Source organism: Macrotis lagotis, chromosome 2, assembly GCF_037893015.1.
Source record: "Macrotis lagotis isolate mMagLag1 chromosome 2, bilby.v1.9.chrom.fasta, whole genome shotgun sequence".
NCBI classification, from domain to species: Eukaryota; Metazoa; Chordata; class Mammalia; order Peramelemorphia; family Peramelidae; genus Macrotis; species Macrotis lagotis.
The window spans coordinates 317,982,220-318,009,486 of NC_133659.1; the positions used below are offsets into that span (position 1 = coordinate 317,982,220).

At 37.1% G+C, this 27,267-nt stretch overlaps 1 protein-coding gene across 1 annotated transcript in view; it reads right to left on the reverse strand.

Moving 5' to 3' along the window:
- ANKS1B (ankyrin repeat and sterile alpha motif domain containing 1B) overlaps positions 1-27,267 on the reverse strand; it is a 1,440,110-nt gene that overhangs the window by 1,134,219 nt on the left and 278,624 nt on the right. Inside the window, exon 9 of the mRNA XM_074226655.1 lies at positions 2,039-2,185. Coding sequence (XP_074082756.1) covers positions 2,039-2,185 — 147 coding nt within the window. The remainder of the gene's footprint in view (positions 1-2,038; positions 2,186-27,267) is intronic.

Consider the following 27,267-nt stretch of genomic DNA (forward strand, 5'->3'; position numbering starts at 1 on the left):
CATAGCTATGCACCCTTGTGAGAGTCATTTTATACTGTAGGCCTCAGTTTCCTCATTTATCAAATGAATTAAAGAGGGAAATGAAAAACATTCTAGTATCTTGGGCATGAAAAGTCCAAGTTGGGTTACAGGGTTTCAGACATGACAGACAACAACAAAAGAAATGCTGTAAAGAAGCAAATGGTTTGACACGATTTGGCAAATGATTATATGGCAAGAGAGAAAGAAAATGGAAGAATCATGAATGACTAAGATTTTGACATAGAATAACAACATGTAGAAATGAAAAATAATACTGGAATGAAAAATCAAGTGAGCCGAGATGAAATCCCAACTCTCTGCCATCTAATTTGTGGGTCACTCTCCTCTGGGTCTCTGTAAAATGAGGGGGTTGGATGAGGTGTAAAGTAGACGCTTGCAGCTCTAAATCTCTGTCCCTGTTACCATGGCCAAGTTTCTTTGACTTTGCACTTCAGTCCCCTCTTCTGTAAAATAAAAGGGTCAGACTTAATGGCCCACGAGGTAGCTCTAAATCTATGACCCTATGAACAACACGGAAGCCCACATTAAGGTCTATGTTTCTATCATGTAGGAACTAGAAGAATGTGGCTATTCACAGCAACAATGGAAAAGTTAAGGAAAATAGAGTCAGAAGGAAAAGTGATGTCTATTTGAAAAATGTTAAATCTGAGTGCCAGTGATTCTGGTGTAAGAGTCTATAGAAGTGTGAGTTCCAGAGCTGAGGAGAGGAGATAAAGTCTAGTGAAAGAGTTTAGAGTCATGAACACACAGGAAATCACTGAAGCCGGGTTAGACATATCTGTCACTACCAAGAGAGAAAGAATATTGAGAGTTCGATTATAGTTAGAGCAAAGAGGAGAGACAGAAGGAGAAAAAGAGAATGGGGGGGGGCAAATTCCACAATGAGAGAACTGAAGGAAGATGGAGAGTTTAAAGACAAAGAGATTCACAGCATATAAGAGGAAAAAAGACAAACATTAACCAGTAAAGGACAGAGCCAGTATCATAGAGTTCATTAGAAGAGACATCTGAGATCAGTGAGTTGAATTCTTTCACTTTACAAATGAGGAAAATGAAGCCCAAAGAAGTTAAGTGACTTGTCCAAGGTCAATGAGCTAATAAGCATCAGAGGAAGGATTTGTACACAGGCCGTTTACATGGAGAGACACTAAGTTGCTCATTGTTCACTGTGCATTATTAATGTACAAATTTTATAATGGGTCTCTCATCCAGAATTTTCTTTGAAAAAAAAATCTTGGTTTTAAAAATGTAAAATAAAATACAAAAAATTACAAGGGAAATAAATTAAAGTACAATTATCATAATATTATTAAAATCAGAGTCATAGTCTTCCAGTTAAGAAGCCATGCCCTACAGCTTCTGTGATCAAAAAATGAGATAATTTTCCTATTGATTCAGACTTTTTATGGCATTGTCAATCATCAAATATTTGTCAGCTGAATGAAAAAAACAAATGAATGGAAAAATATTTATTGAGGCAAATACATGTGTTTGCTAAGTTGAAGATAATTTACAAAACAATGTTCAGCTACAGAACAGATGGAAAGGTACCTATCTACCAAATGTGCTAGGTTCTGAGAATATAAATATTAGAGTGAGATGGCCCTTGCCCTCGAGAAGCTTACTTTTTCATGGGCAAAAGTCCCTCTTTTAAACCAATTTTGTGTATCTTCAAAAAAATTATATAACCTTACACCAATGACCACACTTTCACCTTACTCTCAAAATCATGACCCAAAATTATGAAATTGGAACACTGGCAGGACCCTCCTCTAAAACTCATTTATTCAAGTCAAACTTCTCCACCCCCAACCTCTCCATAACCATCACTAGCACCAAGATGGGCAAGTGACCCATCTTACCGACCCAACAGGAATGGCCAATGGAAACAGATTATAGTGATCATTTACAAACAAAATTTTCTAAAACATACACAGGACACCAAATTCTTTTTTCCCCTTGACATGACCTCTTGAAAACCAAACAAAAGAAGTACCTGCATCAGCATGGGAAACCCAAGGTTGCGGCACCCGTTACAAGGAGTTAATGCCTCCCACAGCCCTGAAGGACCACAAGTGTTTGCATCATCATCATCATCTTCTTCCAACTCCCCTGGAGACAGATTTATTGTGGATGAAGGCCTCTGCAATTAAATTCACATTATGTCAATTTTTGACAATAAAGCAATGCTATGTTGATATCTTAATATCAATTAAATTGCTTCAATTAACTTACTCTTCTATTAGTAAATGAAATCCATCTTAGTCATGCTTAGGGTAATGACTCACATTTGTAATGCACTAGAGATTTCCTTAGGGTTTTTATAATATTGCGTGGGGGCTGCTTCAGCATTTAAGTTGGCCATATGGTGTCATCCCTCACTATCATTACATGATCATTTTGACTTTTTTTCTTAATCATACAAGTAGTAAATCACAGGGTACAAGTATGTAGACAGAAAAAAGACCTTAAAGATGACCTAGTCCAGATTGCCCATTATTTGGATGAATAAATTAAAATCTACTGGGATTATGAGACTTAGTGTGATGTGGTCATAGATTTAGAGCTAGAAGTGTCCTTTTGAGTTCTATCTTTTTTTAGTTTACAGATGAAAAAACAGGGAAGCAGAGATAGATGCATTTACAAGAAGTCACAGTAAATGTCAGGCGTGATATTTAAACCCAAGTCCTCTGACTCCAAACAACAACAATAATAATAGCAGTAATAATAATAGTAATAATAAATTAACATCTATTTAATACTTTAAAATTTGCAAAGCATTTTACATAAAGTGTCCCATTTAATTTTTTGGTTTTGGTTTTGATTTTGGCAAGGCAATAGGGTTAAGTGACTTGCCCAAGGTCACAGAATGAAGTATTAAATGTATCTGAGCAGATTTGAACTCAGATCCTCCTGACTTCAGGGCTGGTGCTCTACCCACTTTGCCACCTACTTAATTTTTTTTTGTTGTTTTCAAGGCAATGGAGTTAAGTGAATTGCCAAAGGTCACATGGCTAGGTAACTATTAAGTGTCTGAGGCTGGATGTAAACTCAAGTCTTCCTGACTCCAGAGCTAGTACTCTATCCTCTACTCCTATTTAATTTTTAAAACAATTATTCTAGGTTAATTTTACACAGGAAATGAAGGCAAATAATGTCTAAGTGATTTATCTTTTGTTGTTGTTTAGTTGTGACTCTCTGTGACCCCCCCCCATTTGGAGTTTTCTTAGAAAAGAGCTTGGAGTTGTTTACCATTTCCTTCTCTCTCTCATTTTGCACATGAGGAAATTAAGGTAAATAAGGTTAAGTGACTTGCCCAGGGTCGCACAGCTGGTACTTGTCTAAGGTCAGATTTGAACTCAGAAAGAAGAGTCTATGACCTATGGCATCACCTAGTTGCCAAATAATTTATCTAGGATCACACAGCTAAGTAAGAGTGAAGCTTTCTTTGAACCCTGGTCTTTTGACTCTAAAACCAGAAATCTTTCTACTAAACCAAGCTCTGTCCTCTCCTTGAGTATGTCATTTACCATCACTTTCCCTGCACTGTCCTATACACAATTTGTATTTAAAGTAAACATGATTATTTTCATTTTTCTGATGAGAAAAGACAAAATTTTTATGATTTTTTTTTAACTGACTCAGAATTTTTACCAAATTATGAATTTTCAAATATTTGTGAGAAAAGAGATAAAAGTTCATGAATAAAGAAAATCACATGGTTAATAATAATTAGAATCCGGTCTCCTTATTCCTATTCCAATGTCCTCGCCACTATAACACATCGTCTCCATGCAGTAAAGAATGAAATGAAACAATGAGAAAGAATGAGCAAAGAAACAAATCCCAATCAGCCTAAATGATTTAGGAAACTGTGGGGTAAACCTGGTGGTGATGGGAAAATTATTTCTATGCCCTTGTTACAGACCCACAGAGCTCCCCTTATAAAGACTCATAGATCCCAGCAGCAAAGGTCAGTAGGAACCTAAAGAAAGCCAAGAGCCAGTAGCCCAAGAAAAGGAAAGACAGAAGGGGCCCATAGGTACCAAAACATTCAAAGAAACCCTTCTCTGGCAGCAAAAAACTGGAAAGAAAAGTGGGTACCCATCAAACAGAATAAATGAATCAGTTGTGGCACATGGATATTAGGGAATCTTCTTGTGCTATTAAGAAGCATTGAAGACACCCATCAAATGAACCCCAAAATAAATAAAATCAGTGAAACCCAATAATGGAAAAACTGTGAATAAATGTGCACAGTAATTTGTTACTGTAATTAAAAATTTGAACTCAGTTTGAAAAAAAGAGCAGGGCTTCTAAAATGTGGAAATAAGGAGGGAGAGCATTCCAGGAATGAGGAACAGTAAAAGTATAGAGAGGGGAAAGGGGATGAGATACAAGACCAGGTTGGTTTCATTGTTATTGTTTGGTTGTTTCAGCTGTGTCCAACTCTCCATCTTCCCAATGGCATAGATACTGAAGTGGATTTACCATTTCCTTCTCTTACAGGTGAAGAAATTGAGACAAACAGGGTGAAGTCATTTGCCCAGGGTCACACAACTTGATAAGTGTCTAAGACCAGATTTGAACTCTGAACGAGGAGTCTTCCTGATTCCAGGTCTGGCATTCTATCTATCTACCATGCTAACACCAAGCTGCATTGGAAAGCATGGTACCAAAATGACGCAGGATAAGCAGGATTAGAAGAGTTTTTGTTTCCATTGATAGGGGGATTATCTAGACTGAGAAAACAAAAATCCTTTAAAGAATCAAGTCAGCTGGGACAGCTTTTTGTGCACCTGCCTGATCTCCCCTGTTGGATGGTAAGCTTCTACAAGGCAGGGACCCTATCTTCATTATCTCTAATACCAGCCCTAGTGAGGCTTAGAAAGTAGAAAGTTCTCAGTTTGTATTCATGGAATTCATTAATTGATGGAAAGCTAGTCTGTGGTCTGGGGCAGCTCGAGGAAAGAGGAGGGGATCCCTAGAGAAGCCCGCTGATGTGCCAGTGTCAATCATTTTCATCTCAAATTTAGAATTAGCATTTTAATTCCATCATCATCCTACTAATGAGATTTAGCCAGAAAGAACAAGCCCTGAAAGATATTCTAAAAATGGACCCTATTTGATTCCTTAAGAAAGATTTCTTCAACAGTTATTAAGAAACCAGAGATAACCAATTGGGTATCTTTGACTAAATAACAAAGTGAAAGATTCAGCTCAAATAAACCTAGATTTAGATGCTTCTCCCCTCCCTCTTTATTCCCAGACCCTTTAAGAACAGTAATTCAGGAAGAGGTACTCAATCATTATTGGGTCACAGATTCCTTTGTCAGTCTGGTGAAGTCTACAGATGCTTTTCAGAATACTGCATTTGAATGAATAAAAGAAAATATACCAGATTCAGAAGACTATAATTAAATAGTTTTTAGAGAAGAAGGTTGGGACTGTGCAATTTAGTAAAAGATCAAATAACCACAGTAATTGTTAAGTAGTGATTTCAAGATATCTACAACTATGCTGTGATATGAAAATATCTCTGATTTCTATTAATGACCATAACTAATACTACTATATTCATAATTGGATAATAAAATACTAAATTTTTAATACCCAAGTATACCAAACTTGGGGTCTGCAGATCCCAGGTAAAGACTATTTAGTTTAGGATTTTGAGTTCAAGAAAATCCAAGCTGGAGGGGACCTAAGAGCGGTAAGGTGATTTGCACTATCACCTGGAGGATTAGTGCCTAAGGCAAGATTTGATCCCAGGAAATTTCTCCAATTCTAGCAAGCTTTTAGCTCTTGGGTTCTAAGTGCTGAGGGAATTATTCCTAGCAAATAAGCCAGCCACAAAGTCAGTATATATCCCAGTCTCACTTTTTAGTTACATAATCTGAGCAACTGGCTGCCTCAGTTTCCTCAGCAGTAAGTTGGTATAATAACAATACATACCTTGGAGTGTTGTTGTGAGGACAGCATAAGTTAATATGTGAAAAATCACATAAGTCCTTGACACATAACAGGAATTTAATAAATACTTCTTCCTTCTTCTACCCTCCCCGCCCTTCAGTTTTCTAAGTGAATTGGTGTCTCCTTGCTCCCATCGTCATGTTAAACCAAGTGAGGAGGCTCCGTTCTTTGCTTTTAGAATTCCTGATATATTTTGCTTCTGGAGCTGACATGACCTCAGACAGGAGCAAGCATATCTGACCCTCTAGCTACCCGTGCTTCCTAGAAGAAGAATGGACCCAGGAATTCATCCTGGACTCCTGTCTGCTTGCCATGGGCTGAAGACCATCATACCAAAGTCTCCCTGACTGACAGTCCTACTGTTATCCTTTCATCTGTTTGAAGTCCTTCCTGACGTGCTCCTTTATACATTTCTAGATATCTTAAATTTTCCCCTTTTATGATCGACAAAGATGCAATCTACAATTCTTGAAGCTTCTTCACACAGGGTGGCAGCTCCTCTCCAACTTGTTGCCCTCCAGATCTGCAGTGCCTCCCCATCTATATTCTGCTATCCATGGCCTCCTTTGAAACTTCTCCAAGAAGTCTCTCTTGAATTCTAAAGGCAGGATCATATTTTTTTTTGCTGTCACATCCCCAGTGCTTAATATTTAGAACTGATATGGAGTTTGGGGCTGAAATGAACCATTTAGTCCCCCTTCTCTTCCTTTTATAGATCAGAAACTGCATCACAGAGAGGTAGAATAATTGAGCCAGGGACATAGAAGTTGTTATATATAGTAAGTACTCTTGGATGTCCTTCAGAGGTTTTGTTTGTCATGGCTCCCTTGGGAGCCACTTTGGAAAGTCATCTAAGACTGAAGATGTTAACCCGACCTCTGGTGTGAAGAGGAAGAGAATGAGCCACCCTAGCTTGGAGCCATCAGTCTTGGATCTAGAAAGAGGCTCAATGGCTATTCCGGTGTTTTTTCCCTTCTTGTACAAGTCTTTGCTAAAATCTCCCCTTCTACAAGAAGCTTTTTCAAGCCCCCCTACCCCATTTAAAACTAATGCCTTCCTTATACCCAGATTATTCTCTGTACCAAATATATAGCCATTTGTATGTTTTCTTTTTCATTTCCATTCTTTTCCATATAGACTATAAGACAGAGACACGGATCCTGGTACAGGACCTCCCAGCATGGTGAGCCCTCATCAGAGAGGAAACTGAGCTCTATGAGCAAGATAGAATAGAAACAATTCAAAAGAAACATGAGATGAGTAAATTTAGAGAACCTACCCCGGTATTCACATGGACAATTTGCTCCCAACCTGTGGTAGAACACTCTGAGCTCATATGGGTTGGATCAACCGGTCAGACACACTGTAACTCATCTATATCATTTTGGTCTTCTTTGATAACAAAGGATAAGAACCAAAGAGTCCATAAGTTCTGAAGACAAAGACCAATTTTCCTTTTCTGGCACACCAGAGATACCTAATAAATTCATATTGACTCAATTTGTCCCTAACCCCTAGAACCTTTGATGTCTCCAGTTAAGCTAGGTGTTTTTTACCTTTTTAAACCTCCCAAACCGATCGATCAAAGAGCATGTTAACTTGAATCAGTGACTGACTCACTTCTCAGAAGAGTTAGCAATAGATAATGGATAGGGGGTTAGATCTGAAGGCAGAGGACCTGGTTCAGCTCTCCACTCTTGGCTAAGTTGCTCTACCTCTCTGTAATGCATTTTCTGATCTATAAAAGAAGTAGACTAGTCCTTTCAGCCCTAATTCTATGAGTCTAAGTCAATTAACTTCCCTAAACCTCAGTTTTCACATTGGTAAAATGAGAGTTAGAGTAGATGGAGGACCTGAAATCAGATCTTCACATTGTTATTACTGCCTCTTTAACCCTGGCTAAGTTATTCCACCTCTCTATGATTGAGTTTCTAATCTATTAAAGAAGGAGAAGTAGACTAAACTGTCTCAAAATCCCTTTCAGCTCAAATTCTATGAGTCTAAGTCATTTAATTTCCCTGAACCTCAGTTTCCACATTGGTGAAATGAGGGAGTTAGACTAGATGGAGAACCTGAGTTCAGATCTCTGCTTTGCTATTACTACAGATTACCTTGGCTAAATTCTTCCACCTCTCCGTGATGCAATTTCTGATCTACAGAAGTGAAGAAGTGGATTAAATGGTCTCTACGTCCCTTTCAACTCTAATTCTATGAGTCTGTCATTTCTTCCCTGGACCTCAGTTTCCATATTGGAAAACTGAGAGAGTTAAACTAAATGGTAAAAAAAAAATCCTTCTAGTTCTAGGTCTGGGATCCTTGAAAGAAGCCCCTTTATAATGAAGGGGAAGAGACAAAGGGATGTCTAAATTCCCTCCCAGCTTTACAGCAATACACCTGGGAGTCTAGGCTAAGTCATTTTCTATCTTGGGGACAGAATTTCATCATCTGTAAAATGAGGGATGTGAGATAGCAGATGACTGAGCTCCCTTTCAACTCTATCTATCATCCCATGATATTCTAAAATCAGTAGCAAACCACGGTCCCTTTACATTTTCAAGATGATTTTGAAAGTGAGTGATGAACTAATTGGTTGTTATAGCAACCAAGCCTCTTGACTGTATCCTCAGTAACGTCTAGGAAGGTAAGGAAAAGAATAAGCCTGATTCTTCATGAAGCTTTCAGATTCTTTCTACCACCTACCACTGATAGCACCTGCTTGGCATGGTAAATGTTTATTTGATAAAATCAAACTGAACTGTATTACTCAATATTATGCAAGCTCCTTGAGAGTAGGAGTTTAATTTTAGTCAAGTCACAGAGAGTTTAACTATGAACTTGGAGTCACAAAGACCCAAGTTCAAATCCAGCCACAGATACTTAAGGGTTGTGCGACCTTGGCAATATCACTTAATAACAATCTGCCTCAGTTTCCTCATCTATAAAATACCCTAATAAGGGGTATTAGATATGATATATTTCTGCTTAAAAAAACATTTTTTAAAACTTACATTAACTAAGCTGGGAGCATCCCTAGTCTTACTGAGCACAGGGACACAATTTTTTACATAAATTAATTTAGTAAGTTGAGATTTAAATTAATTAAATGAGTGATTAGAAACCTAACATGGAACATTACATACAAACAACTAAAAATTCCTTTGTTACTAATTACACTCAAAGGAATGAATTTAACAACATAAAGAATTCTCCTGACTTTTAATGGCTCCCTCTAAAGTCCCATCAGAATTCTTTGCACCTACTCACAATTTCCTGTAGACTTCTTTATAAGGCAATATGCATGTTTGTTAAATTTATAAGGATAACAGGGAATTTTTCTAAATTTCTTGCTCATTATGTTTTCATTCATACCCCTGCTCTTCATTCCCATTTTCTCATTTGGTCATTACTTACATATACTAATTCTTCTGATCCTACAATTTTCTCTCTCTCTTCACATTATTCTATAAAGTTCTTTCAGAGTCTCTTTTCATAGTCTGCCATTATAGGAATGCATCAAAATTTACTTAATTATTCTCTATTATTGGATGTTTACACTGATTCTATTTTAGGCCTTAAAAATTACATGCAATGCTAAAATCAAAATATCTGATCAGCCCTTTTTTATTTGCCTGTGATTGATAGCACCTTCTGGGTAAATTCAGAGCATACTGTTTAATATAGAAGAAATAATGACTTCATTTTAAATTGACCTGAGTTTATTAATGATTTGCTTTGACCAAAGGCTGACAACCCCAGTTCTTTACCAAGTGCATAATATTTTTACCAAACTCACAGAAGATAAGAACAAAGAAGATGAACTGCATTATGGATGGAGCACCCACAGCATTTAAGCTTTCATTTAATAAAGAAGTATCTCCTATATGCTCAGAATTGGAAATATGAAAACAAATATTAAAAAGTCCATAGCCTTGAGGAGCTCACATTCTATTGGGTAATATAGTTCAATTAAGTACATTCAAAAATTTATTTATATATATATATTATGTATATCATTAAGCTATGATATATATATTAAAAACAATAAAAATATTTATATTATGGTTTAAGGCTTATATAGCACTGGACAGAGATCTCATTCAATGATTACAACTGTCCTGGGAAGGGGATATCATTGTTAAGACATTTTACACATGAGGAAACTGAAGCAGAGTGACATTCAGGTCACAAAGTTGGTAACTGTCTGAGGTTGGATTTGAACTTGGGACTTTCTAACACCAATTCCACAGCTATAACCACTTTGTGACCTGACAAAAGTTAAACTACACTTACGTTCAAGGAGCTTTTCTATTGGGTAGTAAGAGTTCAATTCAGTTCTATCAAACAAGCTTTCAGTAAACTTACTATTTACTATTTAGGAGGGGTAGGTGATAGAAAGATGAAAGGAAAAATGAAGTAGTCCCTGCCTTCAAGGAGCTCCTATTGAAAGGGCTGAGAAATTACCATAGTGGTAATGATCTTTGTTAAGAAAATAAAATGTGTTCCTTATTTATTATTGTTTCTCTCTAAAAGCTTTAAAGTAGGTAGTTTCCATTTATCATAATCATCATCACCACCATCATCATAATCATCATCATCATCATCATAATCATTATCATCATCATCATAATCATTATCATCTTTATCATCATCATTATCATCTTTATCATCATCATCATCCAAAACCTTTAGCTTGGACCTAATTTGATGTGCAACACTTACAAGTTCCTATCTCCTGAAAATTCTTTAGTGGTGCTATCTTGGAAACATCAGATAAAAATATATTCAATTTGCTCTCCTGCTTTCATGAATCTCCCTTAAGGACTCTAAAGAAAATATTTCATTTTAGAAGAAATCACCAAGCCTGACTCAGAATGGACCAGGAATTCAATATTATAAGCATTGTCTAAGTGAAGAAGAGTTCACAGAAGAAAAGGTTCATAGACTGAAAGGGATGAAGGACCAAATTCATCTTTTACAGATAAGGAAACTGTGGCATAGAACATTTATTTTATTTATAAAATTATTTTGCTTTCCAATTATATACAATAGCAGTTTCAAGTTCATTAAGGTTGATCATGACCCCCATACTGCTGTTATGGTGTACATTGTTAGTCTAGTTTTGCTCAACTCACTCAGCATCAATTCATGCAAGTCTTTTTTAAAAAAAAATTTTAATTTTATATTATTACAATAATCTTGTTGTGAGAGTAAATAAGAAACCCCCACACACACCCAAAAGGATCAGAAACCTCAAGAATAGTGATAGAGAAAAAGCAATGTACTTCAGTCTGTGTTCAGATTCCAATGGCTCTGTCTCTGGGATGAGTTGCCTTCTTTATCATAAGGCCACCAAAGAAATTGCTTCAATATTTTTCACGCAGTTGCTATTAATAGTTGTATTTCCCTCCATTCTGTTCTTCTCCATTTTCATTTATTTTATTCTCTCTCTCTCTCTCTCTTTTCATCCTTTCCCTACTCAGAAGTGTATTATATCTGCATACCCTCTCCCACAATCTTCCCTCTCTTCTATCACCTATCTCCCACTTCCCTCCCCCCATACCCTGTTATTCCCATCCCTTTCTTCTCATTTATCTCTAGGGTAAGATAGATTTCTATGTCCTATTAAGTGTGTATGCTATTTCCTCTCTCAGCCATTTCTGATGAGTATGAAGGCTCATTCATTCCCCCCTTGCCTTCCCCAACTCCAATGAAAAAGCTTTTTCTTAACTCTAATATGAAATATCTTAGCTCCTTCTTCTTCTTCCCTTTATTACCCATTAACTCTATCTTTTTACTATATCATACCATTTTACTATGCTATACCATTATATTCTTCCTTTGCTCTATCTATATATGCTCCTTCTAACAGCACTTATAAAAGAGAAAGTTCATATGAGTTATTAATATCTTCTTCCCATGCAGGAAAACAAACAGTTCAACATCATTAAATTCCTCATAGTCCTTCTTGTCCATCCCCTCTGTGATCAAAATTTCTGTTCAGCTCTGGTTGTTTTAATAGGAAAGTTTGAAAGTTCCCTGTTTCATTGAAAGTCCATCTTCTCCCCTGAAAGCGGATGTTCAGGGGCAGCTAGGTGGCATAGTGGATAAAGCACTGGCCCTGGAGTCAGGAGTACCTGGGTTCAAATCCGGTCTCAGACACTTAATAATTACCTAGCTGTGTGGCCTTGGGCAAGCCACTTAACCCTGTTTTCCTTGCAAAAACCTAAAAAAAGTGGATGTTCAGTTTTGCTGGGTCATTGATTCTCAGTTGTTAACCAAGATCTTTTGCCTTCTGGAATATCATATGCCAAGCCCTATCAGCCGTTAATGTAGATGCTGCAAGATCCTGTGTAATCCTGACTATAGAGCCATGGTAGTTGAATTGGTTTTTAGAATTTTCTCTTTGATTTGGAAGTTCTGGACTTTGGCTATAATATTCCTGCAAGTTTTTCTTTTGGGACTTCTTTCAGGAGGTGATTGGTGAATTCCCTCAATTTCTATTTTACCCTCTGCTTCTAGGATCTCAGGGCAGTTTTGCTGTATTATTTCTTGAAAAATGAAGTCTAGACTCTTTTCCTGGTCATGACTTTCAGGTAGCCCAGTAATTTCTAAATTATGTCTTCTGGATCTGTTTTCAAGGTTGGTTGTTTTTTCCAATGAGATATTTCACATTTTCTCCTAATTTTTGTTTTTTTCTTAGTACACTTTTATTTCTTCCTGGGTTCTCTCAAAGTCATCAGCTTCCTCTAGTTCTATTCTGCATTTGAAGAAGTTATTTTCTTCAGAGAGCTTTTTAAATCTCCTTTTCCAGCTGACCAATTCTGCTTTTTAAGGCATTCTTCTCATTTGCCTTTTGTTTTGCTTTTTCCATTAGGCCTAAACTGGTTTTTTAACATATTATTTTCTTCAATTTTTTTTGTATTTCTTTCACCAAGTTGCTGATTTGGTTTTCATGATTTTTCTTCATTACTCTCATTTCTCCCAATTTTTCCTCCACCTCCCTTAATTGCTTTTCAAATTCTTTTTTGAGCTCATCCATAGCCGGAACCCATTTTCTATTTCTCTTGGAGGTTTTGGATATGGAAGCTTCAATTTTGTCATCATCTGAGTATGTATTTTGGTCCTCCATGGGACCAAAGTAATTTTCTATGGTCAGATTCATCAGATGACTGATTTACCCCACTTCTAAGGTTTGTTTGTTTTTGATGTGGGGGGAGATTGGGACAATACACACTTATTCCTCCAAGGTCCTATGAGGCCCTCCCCTCTGCCCTGGAGCTGTGAGGAGGGTCCTTGCTCAGCTATGGTAGTGTGAGGGCCTAGACTGTGACCTGGATCTGAGTGTGGGCAAACAGCTGAGCCCTGCCCCAGGGAGAGCAGAGAGACTTCTATAGTCTCCCCTGATCCCCTTACTGTCTATGGACTGAGAGCTCTGGTCATGCTGGGTGGCTCTACCAACTCACACTGCAGGTTCTCACCTCAAGGCCGCTCTGAGGATGGAGCTCTGCTCCCCACTTACTCTGATGTGGCAGAGTTCTCTCACCAATCCTTCCAGCTCTTTCTGATGATAAAATTGCCCCCTCTGCCACAGACCCAGGCATCCAGCCCTGCTGTGCTGCACTGTGGCTGTGGCTTTTTTCCAACCCCCAGTCCTGCTGGAACAGACTTGTCCCAGAGATCGTATAAGTTGTCCTGGACTGGTAAATTGTATTACTCAATCTTTCTGTGGGTTCTGCCCCTCTAGATTTTGGCTAGAGTCATAATTTGATGGCTTTTGGAGTTTTTGGAGGAATGAGTTTCTGGGAATTCCTGTCTTCACACCTCCATCTTGGCTCCACCCCCAAAATAGAACATTTAAAATGGCACATCTAAGGTCACACAGATAATTAAAGATTGAGAGAAGAAGTGAATTAAGCCCTCCATGACTTCAAGTCTAGCATTCTAGCCACAACTTCATGTGACTTTCACTCTATCATCTATAAAACCATGATATATAAAGTTGTTTTACACATGTTTCCTCTCTTTTATAATAGTTCATGGAATCATAGAATTAAACCTGAAAGGTACCCTAAAGGTCACTTAGTCCAAAGATGCCAAAAATGCGAGCCACACTGAAAAATACCCCTTAGTGCATCATATTGAAATGTACCTGATAAAAAAAAATTGACAAAATAAATAAAAATACAACAGAACATAGATAATGTTAATAAGTGTTTTCTAAGTCAACATATAGACTACAAGGAAACCTCATATCTGGATTAGTGGCTCCCATTTCTATTTGAGTTCAACACCCCTGAACTGATCAACCTTGTTATTTGACAGATGAGGAAATTGAGGCCACAGGGACACTGTCAGTAGGCAGTAGAGTCAGAATTGAACTCAACTTCATTCAAGATTCATCCCCTTAACATTCAGTTTTTCACTCTCTCACATCACTTCTTTTTTTTTCTTGTTTGTCTCCATCTACTCTAGAGGAGGTGGTGGTGATGGGGAAATAGTTATCCAATGATAATTATCCCACCTAAAAATGGAAAGACACCAGAATCATCTCAGATGATGGGCACACAGATCAAAATGACTACATAAGAAGTTGACAGAAGTGATGCCAGCTGTTGCTTTCCATGATCTGAGCAGATGTATGTGCATTCTCTTGACAGAATTTACTTCTCCCTCCCCCTGCACAACAACATAATGCATCCTTTTTGACTTCCCTCTGGCTTCCCAAATGCTTCCAACTGAGCCACTCCCATTTTCCCCAATCTCTACAAAACATCACTTCCACATAGCTTCCTTTTTACCACAACTGTCAAACACCCTTCCCCATCTGTCACTTTAAAGAAGTCTCTCCTTAACTAAATTTGAATATCATCCAATTCCAAGAATTTTCCAGCTATCTGAGTCAATTATTTTAGAAAAAAATGGAGTTATTTTCTGCATGTGTCCAATTAGAAATCAGACAGAACTTTCTTTGAAGATCATTTCACAACAGTAAAACCAGCAGCCATTACTTAATCATCCTTTTACTCCCTTACCAGTCCTTTCATACTGTCCCCTCTCCCCTACCTTCTTTCAGGAATAAAACCGAAGTTTCATTGTTTCAACTGGCACAATTCCATATTCTTCTAGGTCTACTATTTTCAACAGTGAGGAAGGGTTCATTAATTTTAATCCTCCATAAAAACAGGTCAAGGAGAAAGTTAAAAATGTAAAAAAATACCTCTTGTGATCTTAGGATCATAGACTTAGAGATGGAAGGACTCTGAGATAACTAGGCAAACTTCTTGTCTTTCATATTAAAAGGAAAAACAAATTAAAAGAAAAAAGTTATACCCGGAGATTTTAAATAACTTTCCCAAGGTGACAAAGGTAACAAGAGATTCAAAGGAAGATTCTCTAAGCAGGTGGCCAATTTCCATAGACTCAGAGAAATGGAATTGAAAGAGAATCTGTAAGGCCATCTAGGACAATCCATACATAAAAGAATTCTCCCAGCAAAGATATCCAACTAGTAGTCATCCTGGTTCTTGAGGCAACCCTCAAGAAAGCTGGTTCTTGAGGCAACCCAATCTACTTCTGACTCGTTCTAATTATTATGTGATTTTTCCTGACATCAAGTTGAAATTTTACCCTTTACAATTTCCCCACATTGTTTTTGGGTCCAAATACAGTATTTTAATCCCTTCTCCATGTGAGATCGCTTCAAATACTTCAAGAGATCTAGAATGTCCTCCTTACACCTTCTTTCCCCCCGCCTCAAAAACACATATATTTCCTTCTAGCAATCTGTCTATGAAATGATTCAAGCCTTTGATTTTCTGGTTGACCCACTCAAGACATTCCCCAGTTTATCAAAATCCCTTTTTTTTAGTTTTTTTCAAGGAAATGGGGTTAAATGGCTTGTGCAAGGCCACACAGCTAGGTAATTATTAAGTGTCTGAGGCTGGATTTGAACTCAGGTACTCCTGACTTCCAGGTTGATACTCTATCTACTGTGCCATCTAGTCACCCCTAAAATCCTTTTTAAACTTGAAATGGGGCATAATATTCCAGGGGAGGTCTGATTAGCTCAGAACTTTGGGATCATCACCTTCCTATTCCTGAAAGAGAAAACTGAGAGCATACCTGCCCACAAGGAGCTTACTACATTCCAATAAGGAAAAAATACTATACATAAAAAATACATACAAAAGGAATACAAGGTCATATTCTTTAGAAATGACAGACACTAGCAGGTAAGGGGTGTAAGACAGGCTTCACCTAAGGTGGTGATGCTGGAGCAAAATCATAGCATAAACTAGGGATTATGGGAAGCAGAAATGAGCAGGAAGGATATTGGAGATAGGAGCTATATCCACCATAAAAAAAAGAAACATAGAGAGTGACTAAGACAATAAGAATGTCTCCCAAAGCAAAAACACCCCAACAGAGAGGGACAGGGAATCCCACTGTGGTCTGCTTTCATTGAAATAAATGTTTTAAGTTAACATATAAATTCATTATCCTTTGTCATTCCTTTCTTTTATATTATGTCAGAAACCTCTAGATAACTCATGGGCAGAAAGCAGACCTAGGATTAGGAATAACCCACTATTTAGGGAGAAATTACACATCCAGACCTTAGTAGCTCTACGATCTTGGGCAAGTCACTTTGTCTGCCTCAGTTTGCTCCTCTACAAAATAGGGATGATGAAAGTACCTACTTCCCAGCATTGTTGGGAGGCTCAAATTAAATAGCAAATGCAAAACTTTTCATAAACCTCAAAGCACTATATCAGTGATAGTTGCTGCTATTGTTATTGCTGTATTTATTATTAGTAGTATTAATTATATTATAATCTTACCAAATTGCTGTTCATCCTAAATTTACCAATACAGAATGAAATAGGTAGGAGTTGCTACTACTATAAGATGAAGTGGAACTTTAAAGGTTTTGCTCTCATTGGTGCAAGTTTTCCCTACAATGGCAATATGTGAGTACATCTCTCGTCTCATTGTGATTTTTCATTCCATATAACTCTTGTCCTTTGTCTTCCATTAGCAAGACTAGGAAGATGTACTCCAAACCCTGGATGTCTTTTAATATCTCATTGATCCCAATGTAACCTCAGAGCTGTCGATCCTTATACTTTTTTGTCATAAGTTCACTTTTTCTTTGGTCCATCCACACTCACACATCCTTAATGATATCTCTTCTTCTACCCCTTAGACACAATTTGTCATTGTCAGTTGGCTACCATGGATCTGCACTCGTTATGAGTCTTTCCATTTGGCATTACCTTTGGTTTTGATTCCACCAGAGTTTATTCATAGCCATAGAGCAATGATTCTTAAATACATTGGTCTCAGAGCCCTTTAAACTCTTAAAAATGATGATCTCAGGGCAGCTAGATGGCACAGTGAATAGAGCACTGGCCCTGGAGTCAGAAGTACCTGAGTTCAAATCCAGACTCAGACATTTAATAATGACCTAGTTGTGTGGCCTTGGGCAAGTCACTTAACCCCATTTGCCTTTCAAAACCTTAAAAAAACTATTAAAAATGACTATCCCAAAGAGCTTTTGTTCATGTGAGTTATAGCCATCAAAATTTGCCCTATTAGAAATTAAATTGATAATTTTAGCATATTTGTTCATTCATTTGAAAATACTAAAAATATATCTATTGCATGTCAAAACAAGTAACGATTTTTTATAAAGAATAAATACTTCTCTAAAAATGTGAGGAAAATGGCATTCTTTTGCAAAACTTTCTTAAGTCTAAATTAATAGAAGATAACTAGATTCTTATTCTGACATCTGCATTCAAACTACTATGATATTTCGAGTTGAAGTACGTGAAGAAAATCTGATCTTGTACAACTATGGAATTGGAATAAGGAAGAATACTTTAATAGGCAAATACGATCATATTATTACTAAATAGTTTTAACTTTGCAGATGTGGTGAAAGGATCTTGGGATCCTGAAGAAGTCCTGAGACCACATTTTGACAAATACTTCCCTAGGGTATGACCAGCAAGTTAATACGTCAACAATTTCATCAGTGACACCCTTTTCTCAGCAATGCAGAATCACCTCTATACAGTTTTACATATAATCTTTAAAAGTCCCTCATTTAAAATAAAGCCTGAAGTCAACTAATGAAGTCAACAAATAATGGTTGAGATGGCCATCAGTAATAGAAAGAACCTTTATAAAGCATGGGCTTTATAGGTTATAAAACCAAGATCACAATCACTTTCATATCAGGACTATGAAAGGGGTGTTCAAGTAGAAGTATGCCCAGAGAATGCCAGTGCTCAAAATGGGAGTAATTCAGGAAAGAAGTGAAGGCTTATTAGAGGTCAAGGCAAACCAAAGTCAATGCCAACTTCAAATGATTGAAACACATTTTCAATGTATTTGTAAATCTGTCTTTGATTCAAAGATAACTTTAGAGATGACAAACAACGTTTTTAAAAGGAGATACCTTGACAGAATTGTTCTCATGATGATGCAATTATTTTTCAAAGAGGCCTCAGAGCCTAAGCATCCTTTAATAAATTAATCAACAAATATTTGTTAAGCCCTTAATATGTGCTAACTACTTTTACTCTCAACTTAGAAAGTTAAAGTGAAAACATATTCTGCCTTTAAGAACTTTACATTCTAATTGTAAAACCCAGTGTTAAAGAAGGCTAGAATGGAAACATACCACCCAGAAATGTAAACCATGAGTAAGAAGTTTGATTATGGTGAAATCAGAAAGAAAATAAATTTACAGATTACAGAAACACAATTAAGTAAAATGACACAACCAAAGTAGCCCATATGAAGAAAATTTTTAAAAATCAAATATGATGCCATAGTTCCCAGAACCAGTGCAAACTCTAGCTTGCTTTTTTTTTGCAAGGCAATGGGGTTAAGTGGCTTGCCCAAGGCCACACAGCCAGGTCATTATTAAGTGTCTGAGGCTGGATTTGAACTCAGGTCCTCCTGACTCCAGGGCCAGGGCTCTATCCACTACACCATCTAGCTACACCCAAACTCTAGCTTTATTAGCACACTTATTATTTGTATGACCTTGGGAACATGGCAGGATTTTAATAAATTATTGTTTACTAACCAACTGTGTAAATCACTTAAGTTCTCTAGAACTTTAGTTTTTTTTTTTCAACTTTCAAGTGATGGTGTTGGACTAGATGCTGTCTAAAGTGCCTAAAATACCTAGCAGTTTCAACTTTATGCTCCTGTAACCAGAATAGAGTGATTTCACTAGTATAAGAAACACCTGGCTTAAGGAACTTCCCTGCAGTTGAGAGATTGAGAGGTCAAGTCATTTGTTCAAATTAATATGACCCATACAGTTCAGAGGCAGGACTAGAGCCCAGGTCTTCCAAAGGATGAAGCCAGCATTTAAATCACTACTCCACAGCTGTGTCTCAAGCCTGTGCTACTGTAATACTTTAATCACATATTCAATTCCATAAGCTACCAGCAAACAAAGTGACTAAGTCATGATGGTGTTAAAAAGAATAGAAATTGGGAGTATACTTTCTAGGCTAAAATCCTTGCAAACCAGAAGTTAGAGCAAAGAGCTGCTAAGGGATGTGGGACAGATGGTTTAAACAAATAATCTGGTACATTTGGGTGGTTTCCATAATTCATTTCTTTTGGGGGGACAGAGAGGAAGGTAAAGTGAATAATTATATGGGAGTGCAAATGTATTTCATTTAAAGGAAGGAGGAATAATAGATAATCACTTCCAATCATTTCCAGTTCCCTAAGGCAGAAGAATTCTTCTTAGCTCTAAAAGTCAGAAGGAAGAGGAAAAAAAATAAAGACTGTAAACATCAGCTTTTACCCAACATAATTGCTTAGCACATCAGGAGAAACAAACCACAGGAAGCTAAGCCAGCATCCTAAATCTCATTTCAAAAAGACAACAGAGAATATCAAATTAGATCACATTGTAAGAATTAAACTGGAAAAAAAGAACTTTTTGTTTAGTGGGCCTAGGTGTTCAAAAGAGACCAATATTACAGGAGCAAAAAAAAGGACAAAGGATAGAAGGATGGGAGTAATTGCAAAAAATAGCAAGAAGAGCAAATTTAACTAAAAATCCCAAGCAAATGCTATGCACCCTTTAGACTGTGCCCTCTGGAATGCTTGCTCCATTGGCAACAAATTTGCTTTCAGGTGAAAAATCTTTTCCTTTGTCATCTCTTCTGGACTGTCATTGGGACCTGGCTCACCTCTGATGACACAACCTCTTTGGTCACCCTTTCCAATACTGGTTGCACTTTGATGTACTCCCCTCAGCAACGGTCCAGTTGAAGGAGTAGGAATACTCCCTTCCTACCAATGCCATCTCAAAGTTCTTCCCCTACTATCCTTACTCAGTAATTTCTCCTCCTTTGAGGTCCAGGCAATTCACATCTTCCATCTAAACAAAATTCTGTAGTCATTGTCTACAGACCTTCCTAATTCAATGAATTTAGTGTCTGGGTTATTATCTTCCCTGCCTGATTCTTGCTGTCATACTAAGGAAGTGCAATAGACATTTAACAAACCACCTAACTTTTCCAACTACTATGCATACCCTCCTCCTTCACCTGAACTCAACTATATACAAAGATGGCCAGATCCTTTACACCACCACCTCCACAGCTGAGAACTCTAAAAATCTCTTTTCTGATCAAGATCTATTGACTTTCTTCCTCTCCTTCCAGCTTTCCACACCACTAATGCTAATCATATACACTGCAATATCCCATCCCTCCACCTCTCAGTTTTCTTCCAGTCTCTCACCTCTGTACTATTCATACTTTTATCCTTTTTCAACCTAACCCTTAGGTGAACCAGTTCAGTTCCACATTCTTTTTTTGCTATATTGCCCCCATATTGCCAGCTATGCCCTGCCAAGCCTTACACACATGCCCAGGCCCCCCCACACACACACATACACACACACATTCATGAGCAATCAAGTGCTGTTGAACAAAGGGTAAGGAAAAAAAATTCATCTTCTCTGATTATAGTTGTATTAATTAACCTCAACTGGGCCCTCATTGCTGCTAAGAAATTACTCAAATTTCCCTAATTAACTCCCTATCCAGCTCATCACAGCAGCTTTTCCAAACCTTTTCAGCCCTCCTCAAATCTCCCATTGTTCCCCCTCTCCCCATTCTCTCATTTGAAAGTCTTGTTTCATATTTGCAGAAAATGTTGAGGGCGTTCACTATGAACGTCTTTTCTTTTCTTCATATCATTCCGCTATCTCATATAATGAGAAAGTTTTACTCCTTGATAAGACAAATTCCTCTATTTCCATAACCTATCCCATTTCAGTCACTTTGCAGAAGAAGTTCCCCTAATCTTTTCCATCTCTTTTGACAACTGACTTCTTCCCTAATGCCTACAAACTTGCTTCCCCCTTCCAAAAACAAAACAAAACAAAATTTAAAAAAAAAAACAATGTTGCTTGATCCTTCCATTTTTGCCAATTAATTTTGCGTATCTCCTCTGCCTTATGTGGCTAAACTTGGGAAGGCAATCCACCTTTAGTGCCTCTACTTTCTTTCCTCTCATATTCTTACCTCTTTGCAATTCTGTTTCGGACTTTAAAATTAAATGGAACCTACTTTTTCAAAAGTTACCAATAATCTCTTCATTGCTAAATCCAATAGCCTTTCTCAGTCTTCAGTCTTCTTGACTTCTCTGCTCCATTTGTCATTCTCTATCACCCTCTTCTCCTTCATGCTCTCTTCTAAGTTTTCAGGATACCTCTCTCCCCTAGTTCTTCCACCTGTAAAACAACTCCTGGATCTCCATCCAGGTCATGTCCGCTTAACCACTGTGCCAAACAGGAGTCTGTCCCAAGTTGTCTTCCCGTCTCACTCTATATTACATCATATAGTGATATCATAAGCTTTCATGGATTTTATTACCCTTTCTATGATGATGATACTCAAATCTAATTCACTAGTCCTAACTCCTATCTTAATCTCTATTCTCAAATCCCTAAGCGCCTTTTTAGAAAACTCAAACTAGATACACAGTAGACATCTTAAACTTACTATATCCAAAACTGAACTCTTCATTTTTACCCCTAAACCTTACCCTCCCATTCCAAACATCCCTACTACTGTCAGAGTCACCAGTATATTCCAGTCCCCTAGGCTCACAATCTAGGTGTCACCTTGGACTACTCGTTGTCTTTCAGCTCCCATATCCAATCTAATCTCCAACCACCTTTATGATATGTCTCATATATACCCTCTTCTCTCCTCTGATAATACCACCAACCTAGGGTATCAATTCACAACTGGACTATTGCAAAGCTGCTGCTTCAAATATTGCACCAGAGCAGTTAATCTTCCATTCAGACACCAAAGTGATTTTCTTAGAGGTCCAAACCTGTTGCCCCCATACTCAATGAACTCTAGTGGCCCTTTTATGCCTCCAGTATCAAATAAAAAATCTCCTGTTTGGTATTCAAAGTCCCTCCTACCCTAATACCACACCTATCTCTCTAATCTTGTTATAGATTACAATTCCACTTTTTATTCTTTGATATAGTTCACAAGTCCCTATACTATTTCCCATCATGTGTTTTCATAGACTGTTGCCCATGAATAGAATACCCTCTCCCTTAACCTCCTTGCCAATTAGTTTTTCTGGCTTCCTTCAAGTCTCAGCTAAAATTACATTTTGTACAGAAATATCAGTTCCCCTTAATTTTAATACCTCCTTCGATTAACGATTTCCCATTTAGACTGACTATAACTTGGTTATAAATATTTTGTTTGCATATTATCCCCAAAATTCATTTGTGAGCTCCTTGAGGGCAGAGGACTGGCTTTTACATTTCTTTGAGTACACAGGGCCTGAAATATAGCCCTAAATAAATGCTTGACTAATTAAGTTAATTAATTAATTTAAAAGATGATATCGAGTCTATGATACTCACAGAATTAAGAGTGAATGCCCATGTCATTCAAGGAGGGTATGAACTGACAATGATTAATTTTAATTCATTATGGAGGGATTTAAGAATTCATAAATGGCACCTGTATAATTAAACTAGTTGGGTCTTTTAGAATGTCACCAAAATTGAAGATCTTTTAAATTCTTATTAAACAATTTATTTTTTGTAAATTATACTTCATTTCCCCCCCATACAAATACACACATATATGCTCATAAAATATATATCCAAATCCAAAAAGGTATTCAAAGGCATCTACTGAAATAGTGTTTCTAATGCCAGTGGACAAAGAGTCCTGGATTTGAAAATGGATGCCTTGGGTTTGAATTCTAGCTCCATCACCCTAATTACTGTGTGATTTTGGACAAGTTATGACCTCTTTGGGACCTCAGCAAAGTGAGAACAGCTCATATAAGAATAACATATCCAATCCAAATGACTGAAAATTTTAAGAATTTTAATCAACAGAGTGACCAGTCAAAGCTCAAGAGGACACACGATGACCTCTACTCCCCATCTCTGACAAAGAAGTGATGGACTCAAGGATCAGAATAAGACAGACATTTCTAGGTATGGCCTCTATAAGAATCTTTTTTGTTTAACTCTACAAAGTTATTCAAATGGAATTGCTTTTGTTTGTTTCTTTTCTTCTTAATGGGGGTTAAGTTTGGAGGGAAAGAAAATAAATTCACATTACATGAAAAGATAAAAAATGGACCTGGTGACTTTCTAAGGTTATTTCCAGCTCCAAATCTATGATCTTATGATTTAATTGTGATTATATATGATAAGTGGAAAAGGTTCTGGTTTTTGAATCACAATGATGGCTGGGATCCAAAACCCCAGCATCTCTTACCTTGTGATTGCAATGGTCTCCTAATTAGTCCTGCCTCCAATTTATTTTTCATAAGGTATCAAAGTGATTTTCCTAGAGTGACCACATCACTCAGGTTCAATAAACTCAAGTAGTTCCCTATTGTCTTAAGGGTCAATTATGAATTCCTTTGTTTGACCCCTAAAGTCTTTAACAACCAAGTTCTACCCTACCTATTCAGATCTATATCTTACCACTGAGCTCAAATAGCTCCAGAGGAGAAAGTGAGACTGGTGACCTTACACAACAACCTCTCACTTAAATCTACTTCACTTGGAAGCCATGGCATTACCTTCTTGATGTCATGGTCATCTTCAAAAACAAAGGACAAACAGTAAAAGCAACAATATCACTCACAATATTACTTCACACAACAATCCATCCAAATGAGATTTTTTATTGTTCATCCTATAGGATACTCATTCCATCATCTATCATCACTACTACCCCAAAGGCCAGATGTCAAAGTGGATAGAACACTGGGTTTTGAGTACAAAAGATCAAAGATCAAATGTGGCCTAAGACACTCAGCAGTTGGATGACTTTGGTCATTTAACCTCTGCCTCAGTTTCCACTACTGTAAAATGGGGACAACAGTAGGTTCTATCTCTCAGGGTTGTTTCAAGGATTAAATGAGATAATATTTGTAAAATATTTAGCACATAGTATATACATAGTAAATTCTTAGTTAGTTCCCTCTCTTTCCTCCTGCCACTCAGATAGTATACTACTCCAGGGTAGGTATTGTTTCATTTATTTTTTTCATTTGTATTATCATTACCTAGCATAGAGCAAGAGCTTAATAAATGTTTATTGATTGGCAATCTATAAAACTGTGAAAAAGTTGTAATTTCCTTAAATACTTGATCACATCAACTCTATTTGGCCAAATAATTATCAACTATCCCACTACAGTCTACAGAATACTCAAGGATTTCATAAACATTCATAAATATGAACCTCACAGCTCCCTATGTGGAAACACTATTCTCAACTACACAAAACTAACACTCAGATCTCTCAGACTTGTCATCAGGGTCAAAAGTTTAAGAAGAATAAACAATATTCCTGACTGCAACATCCATTTTAACGTATAGACAAATTTGTAATTAGAACTGAGGAATAGAAGTCTTTTCAACAGATAATGCTCCTGGGTAAAAGTCCCAGCCACCCCACACTGATTAAAGATATTTTTCAGATAATTCATTAGTCATTGAATAAAATCTACAGAGGGCTCAATTAGCAGTAAAATATTTTATTAAATGCCCACTTCTTCACTCCATTTGAGAACCTCTAACTTCCCACTCTCTGATCTGTTCAATTTACTAAGCTGACTCTTTTTTTTGCAAGGCAATGGGGTTAGGTAGCTTTCCCAAGGCCACACAGCTAGGTAATTATTAATTTTCTGAGGCTGGATTTGAACTCAGGTACTCCTGACTCCAGGGCTGGTGCTCTATACACTGCACCACCTAGCTGCCCCTGCTAGCTGACTTGAGGCTATTTCTGCCATAGAATTGCTCCTATCTCTTTATCCAACTGGGACCAAGTTCTTCAAATGCAGAATGGGGAAGCTGATGACTTTGAGAGAACCCAAGAAGAAATAAAACCATACTAAGAAAAAAAACAAAAATTAGAAGAAAATGTGAAATATCTCATTGGAAAAAAAACCCAACCTTGAAAACAGATCCAAAAGACATATTTTAGAAATTATTGGGCTACCTGAAAGTCATGACCAGGAAAAGAGTACAGACTTCATTTTTTAAGAAATAATACAGCAAAACTGCCCTGAGATCCTAGAAGCAGAGGGTAAAACAGAAATTGAGGGAATTCACCAATTACCTCCTGAAAGAAATCCCAAAAGAAAATCTTCCAGGAATATTATAGCCAAACTCCAGAACTTCCAAATCAAAGAGAAAATACTAAAAACTGCCAGAAACAAACAATTCAACTACTCTGGCTCCATAGTCAGGATTACACAGGATCTAGCAGTATCTACATTAAGGGCTCATAGGGATTGGCATATGATATTCTGGAAGGCAAAAGATCTTGGTTTACTACTGAGAATCAACTACCCAGCAAAGCTGAACATCCTCTTTCAGGGGAAAATATGGACTTTCAATAAAACAGGAGACTTTCAAACTTTCCTATTGAAACAACCAGAGCTGCACAGAAAGTTTGGTCTTCAAGTACAGGACTCTGATGGACCACAGAGGAGGTGGACGAGAAGGACTAACTATGAGGAACTTAATGATGTTGAACTGTTGTATTCCTGCATGGGAAGAAGATACTGATAACTCATACGAACTTTCTCATTTATAAGAGCTGTTAGGAGTGTGTGTGTGTATATATATATATACATATATATATATATATATATATATATATATATATACATATATATATACATATATATGTATATATATATACATACATATATATATATAATATATGTGTATATATAGACAGGACACAGGAAGCAGTGAAATATAATGGTATAATACAGTAAAAAGAGAGTTAATGGGTGATAAAGGGAAGTACTGGGAGGAAAAGAAAGGAGAGGAAGGAGCTAAGATATTTCACATAAGAGTCAATAAAAAGTTTTTTCAATGGAGTGGAATGGGGGAAGGCAAAGGGGAATGAGTGAGCCTTAATTCTCATCAGAAATGGCTCAGAGGGGCGGCTAGGTGGCACAGTGGATAGAGCAACAGCCCTGGAGCCAGGAGTACTTGAGTTCAGATCCAGCCTCAGACACTTAATAATTACCTAGCTGTGTGGTCTTGGGCAAGTCACTTAAACCCATTTGTCTTGCAAAAAAACCCTAAAAAAATGTTAAAAAAAAAAAAGAAATGGCTCAGAGAGGAAATAACATATATACTTAATAGGGTATAGAAATCTATCTTACTCTAGAGAAAAATGAGAAGAAAGGGATGGGATAAGTGGGAATGGGGGGAGGGAAGGGGGGGAATGGGTGATAGAAGACAGGGAAAATTGTCAGAGAAGGTATTCAGATACAACAAACTTTTGGACAGGGACAGGATGAAAAGAGAGAGAGAGAGAGAGAGTAGAATAGAATAAATGAAAGTGGGGAGGAATAGAGTGGAGGAAAATACAGCTAGTTATAGCAACAGTTGCAAAAATATTGAAGCAACTTCTCTCTCTAGTGGACTTATTATAAAGAAGGCAACTCACTCCAGAGACAGAGCCATTGAAGTACTTTTTTTTCTCTCTTTCTCACTATTCTTGAGGTTTCTCATCTTCTTTGGGGGTTTTATGTTTGCTCTTATAACAAAATTATTATATTAATATAAAATAAACAAACAAATTAATTAAATAAATGAATAAATAAATAAATAAATGATGGATTGAAAAAATGCCAAATGGAAAAGTTTCAAAGTATATTTTTCCCTCTCCC